At 51.3% G+C, this 5177-nt stretch overlaps 1 protein-coding gene across 1 annotated transcript; it reads right to left on the reverse strand.

Moving 5' to 3' along the window:
• Window positions 1-704: 704 nt before the first annotated feature.
• LOC119286421 (F-box/LRR-repeat protein 4-like) lies at window positions 705-2543 on the reverse strand (the record flags this gene model as incomplete). The annotated part of the gene is made up of 1 exon (XM_037565793.1): window positions 705-2543. A coding segment is annotated over one exon (1578 nt), but the record flags the coding sequence as incomplete, so codon positions are not given.
• Between the last annotated feature and the right edge of the window lie 2634 nt (window positions 2544-5177).

The raw sequence follows: 5177 nt of genomic DNA on the forward strand, positions 1-5177 counted from the left end.
AGAGAACATGTCATCAATAACACAGCAGCGAGATTGCAGTTTAGTTCAATTAGCTGTAAGCCTGTAACCATTTCATCCCATTAATGCAGAAGCCAATGTAAAGCTAGCTGAGCATTGCTGAACTGATAATTCTTGGGTGGTTCTTTTACCGAGGAGGTTATCATCATGTAGAACAGAAGAGGTTAAGACCGCAGCAAGAAATCTGACTTACCTCATTTAGCTGAGACATGCTGATCTCGCGATAAGTTCAACATACATCTGGGATGTTTAGATGATTTTGTTAGAATAGCAACTTGTATTACTAGGAGGCCAAAGCCAACATATATACATGTACAAGAGGATGCCAAAAGGCTACAATGCAAAAGACCAAAAATCATCATCAATATAACTCTTGACAGATTTAACAGGTTGTCCTTCCAAGGGATTTATCGATCAACAACAAAGCAGGTTCTTACCATCCATATCTGAACTTGTGCCTATCCTGAGTACCCCTACATCTTTGAATCAATATCTGAATGAAAGCGAGTATGAATGTAGTTTGAAAACATGTTCAGCATCTGATCTGTTTTTACCACTCCACGAACTCACATACCAGAATTCTCACCTTAAAAAGGACTTGCAGAGCAGTAGTGGAACCAAATTATTTGGTTGCAGATTTATCTAAAAAGAATCATACAGCTCTTGCATCATTATACCTTAGTCACTAACAATAAAGGGAAACTCATGTAATAATTCCAATTTTATTTCTTGACACATGTACAATAGCACAATTCTTGCTCCTCAATTTACATGCCAGGCAGCAAGAGGAGCTTTTTCATGACAGGTTCACAGTTAACAAGAGATACATACACACATTCCCACCAGGGTATTATACACAAGGAAAGCACTTTCCTTGTTGAACATGCAGTATAAGATTCTTAAATTCCAGCTTCGATGAGTTTCATCTGAAGAAGATTTACCATACTTCAGAATGATCCTTCACAAGGCAATGGGCCAACCTTCATGCCTTTGGTCCGTGCAATCGCCTTCAGTTCCTCCGACACAGAGCTCACCTCGATGACCAAATGATTCAAACGGGTGGCTCGCTGTGCAAAGAGTTCGACACTGGCCACTTTAATGGCAGGGCAGCGGGAGATGTCCACGACCTCCACTGTCTGCCCACAGTGCCTAAGCAACGAGACCAGCGATTCTCCGGTAATGCCGCGGCAACCCCTAAACCTGATGTCAATCAGATTCCGGCAAGACGATAGCATGGCTCCAATCTCCTTGTCCTTCAGGGTCTCGTTGTAAGACAGATCAAGCCGGCGGAGGTGGCGCATGCTCTGGCTGAGGAACGTGAGCAGCCCAGGCTCCCGTTCAACTACGTCGCAGCTCACCAGGGCGACATCTTTGATGCCCGCCCCAATGGCCGTGCGCGCGAGAGAACGAAGCCCGTCCCCCGTGACGAGGACACAGCTTTGAAGGCGAAGCACGGCAAGACTGCCCCGGGTGTCGTAGCCTTGCTCTGCGCCGATTGCAAGGAGGTGGTCGTTGTGCAGGTCGAGAGGCAGGCGGAGGTCCAAGGTGTGCAGTGCGGCGCTGCGCCGACGGATGAACTGGAGGAGGGCCTCCCTGCTGCCGCCGTCATACACAAGTAGAGACTTGAGAGCACAGCACCGGTCAGCGGCGATGAGGAGGACGCGGTCGGCGACGGTTCGGCAAGCGCGGAGCTCAAGCTCGAGCAGGCCGGCGAGGCATCCTGAGAAGGCAGCCGACGAGGGGCCATCTCCGATGCCGTCGCAAGCGCGCAGCTGCAGCCACTGTAGGCTCCCACAGCGCTGCCATAGCCACCTGAGCCCGTGGTCGCCGGAGCGGATACCGCACAGCGACAGCCTCTCCAGAGGCAACGCCCCTACGGCGTCGCCCTCGCCGCCGGAGTCTTCATCGGAGCTGGAACCGGCCGAGTCAACGGCAGCAACGGCGGAGTTGACAAAGGCGAAGGATTTTAGGCAGGGCAAGCACGCGAGCCAACGGAACGACAGGGGGCTGACGGCGGTGAGGTGGAGCGAGGTGAGGCCGGAGAGGGTGACGGAGACCTCCCGCAGCGCAGCGGGCGAGACGGGCGAACCGACCGAGAACCGCAGCGCTGTGAGCCTGGTGGCCGACGGCGAGGCGGACACCGCGAGCAGGACCGCGTCGGCGTCGTGAGCGGCGGCTGATGAAGCGGAGACGACGGCCAGCGCGGATAGATACGGGTAGCGCGAGAGCAGGTCAGCCAGAGGACCCGCAGCCGCGGGGGCCGATGCTCCGGTGAAGGCCGGCGGCAGGCGGAGGGTGAGGCGGGACGTGGAGGCTCGGAGGAGCGCGACCCAGCGGCGGGAGACGAGGGAGACGGCCGGGCCCGCGGCGGGCGGGAGCAGGCGGAACACCTCCTGCAGCAGGTCGTCGCAGAGCGCGGCGTCCACGTCGCCGCATGCCCCGCCACCGCTGCCGGCGCGGCGGCCTCCGCCGCCGCGTCGGGGGCTTATTGGCGCCGTAGCCAGGGGGGAGACCGCGGCCACGCCTCAGCTCATCGGCACGGCGTGCCTAGGTAATTTTTCCCTCCAGGGGAATTGGGCTCCTCGGCGGCCTCAGGTGGGAAGGGGGTTGGGGAAGGTGGGGAGGGGGGTAGCTCTTGTGTGGCCGCCCGCGAGATTAGGTGGGGAAGGAGGGAGATGCCGACAAGCGAGGTGGGGGTATCGTATCGTATCAACGTCGGCGGCGTGGGCGTGCCTTCCAAAATGGTTGTGGAGGCGGCTCCGATGGATAAATCACGGGATTCAAGGCTCCATGAATGCTTTCTTCTCAGCGTTTTTTTTCTTCTTTTTCATGAAACACTTTTTTTCCGGTAATTTTACATGAAACACTTGTGTTCCCTTTACGATACAGCAGAATCGCGGCTTACATATCATGGGTTACATCAACAGGATAGTCATCACCTCTCAAAAGAGAAAACAGGTAGTCATCATATCAAACTCGACAAAGAAACATGATCTAACCCTGCATCCAACGCCGTCAGCACACGCTGGCTTGTTACAATCTCAAGAAACATGAGAAATCTCAGCTAGAATGAACTACGTGTGCATTTTAAACTTGATTTCTGAACAGATGACTAAGTCGGCCGAGGTCAAAGGAGCTAGACCTAGGCCCTGTTTGGTTCAGCTTCTATCGACGGATTCCGCTGCCGCGCAGCAGAATCTGAATCAAAGGACGAACCCAACAGAATCCGATTCTAGAAATCCGCTGTCAAAATCTGAACCAAAAGCGAAAGCAGCCCAAGACGTGCTTTACAAAATCTGATTCCGCTACGGGCCAAAATCTGAAAAAGTTGTATTAGCTGGTTTGCCAAATGACCTACATCTTTTTCACATCAGATTTTTCACAGCTGTTTTTCCACAACAGATTTTTCACAGCTGCTTTTAGAAATCCACGGCCGAACCAAACAGGGCCCTAATGGCCTGCTTGAGCGTGAGGCTGTCTGTTTCAAAGTGTGCCTTACCAATTCCTAGTTGATCTGCCAAGTTTACAGCTTATAGTAGGGCCAGAGTTTCGGCATGCAGCGCGCTCGTCGTATGATCCACTGACCCGATGTGTCAAGCTAAATACCTGAAGAAGTGTTCCTACAGATAATCCCCATCCTCTATGCCCGGTCCTCGTATTGAAAGCGCCATCCACGTTGACCTTTGTTATGTCTTTGGGCGATGGAACCCACTTGCATTGATCCCTGGCTAGCTTCACTCCCTTTGAGCTCAAGAAATTCTCCCGTTGTTGACATGGTGCCTAACAGAGAACTGAAACTCTTCAACACTTTGCCCCCTCTCTCTGTGATTATGACGGTTTCGGTCTGTCCACCAAAGCCAGAGCAAGGCGATGATTGGGAGTTTCTTATCATCTCGGAATTTCACGATTGTCTGAACAACTTCTTTCGCCGAATTGAGCATAGAGAGTTGGCTCCGCTCCTCCTCAAGAAGCAACGCCCTCCATCTTTGTATGGCGAGCTTGCAATTGAAAAAAAGTGGCCATCATCCTCGAACAAATGTTCGCAGACTGCACATCTCGTGTCTAGCTCAACACGTCGTCTGTTGATGTTCATGTACATTGGGTGGCTATTCTGAGCAAGCCTCCAAGTGAAGTCGTGCACTCTAGGGGGCAGTCAACCTTCCAGATTGATCCGAAAAGTTCAGAAGCTTTCCCATTAGGTTCAGACCCCTCCCCAATCTGCTTTATGGCTTCATTTTTATCATATTGAAGTGTACCTTGCACTTAGATTTCACTGAGAAAACCCCTTTGATGTCATAGTTCCAAGACAAAAAAATCCTCCGTCTGCTCACATATTGGAATACTCAAAATGACCTGCACATCATCCGACTGAAAATAGTTTCTCACCAGTTCATCATCCCATCTCCCGGTACTATGGTCGATCAGCTCTGACGGGCCAGGATGCTCTCCCTTGATGAGACGATGGCCTGCGGGTGTCGCCACGAGGGATCCATGGGTCATCCCATATTCTCACATTTGAGTCATCCCCAATCCTCCATATTAAGCCATCTTTCAAGACTTCCAACCCCTTCAAAATGCTTCTCCATACATAGCTCATACCACTCTTCGGTTCATCTTGAAGCACATCACCATCGGGGAAGTATTTTTCCCAAAGTACTTGCGCACACAGGGACTCGGGGTTTTGATCGCCATCCTTGATTTGCTAACATTGCCGCATTTAAAGACTGTAAATCACGGAATCCCAGCCCTCCTTCCTTAATTGAAAGCTTCTTTTTTGCATCCTATCCAATGCATTTTGTTTTCGTTGCTCTCTTGGTTCCACTAATAATGACAAATGAGTTGACTGGTCTCACACACAGGGTTTTGGTAAGGTTAAAGCAGGCCATGGCATACATTGGGATCGCCTGAGCAACAACATTGACATGGTTTTCCTTGCCCGCCATGGGAAGACACCGATTGAGCCCCCCTTGGAGCCACCCAACTATTAGGTCCCTTATATATGCGAAGCATTCTTTCTTTGGCTTTCCAACATAAGATGGCTGCCCCGGGTACTTTCCATATTTTGCCTCTGATGCAAGCTGGAGTTCCTGTAGGATCAGCTTTTTGAAACTTTGGCTTGCATTGGCACTAAACATAACTGAAGACTTCTCTCGATTTAT

Source organism: Triticum dicoccoides, chromosome 4A (assembly GCF_002162155.2).
Source record: "Triticum dicoccoides isolate Atlit2015 ecotype Zavitan chromosome 4A, WEW_v2.0, whole genome shotgun sequence".
In the NCBI taxonomy this organism is placed as follows: Eukaryota; Viridiplantae; Streptophyta; class Magnoliopsida; order Poales; family Poaceae; genus Triticum; species Triticum dicoccoides.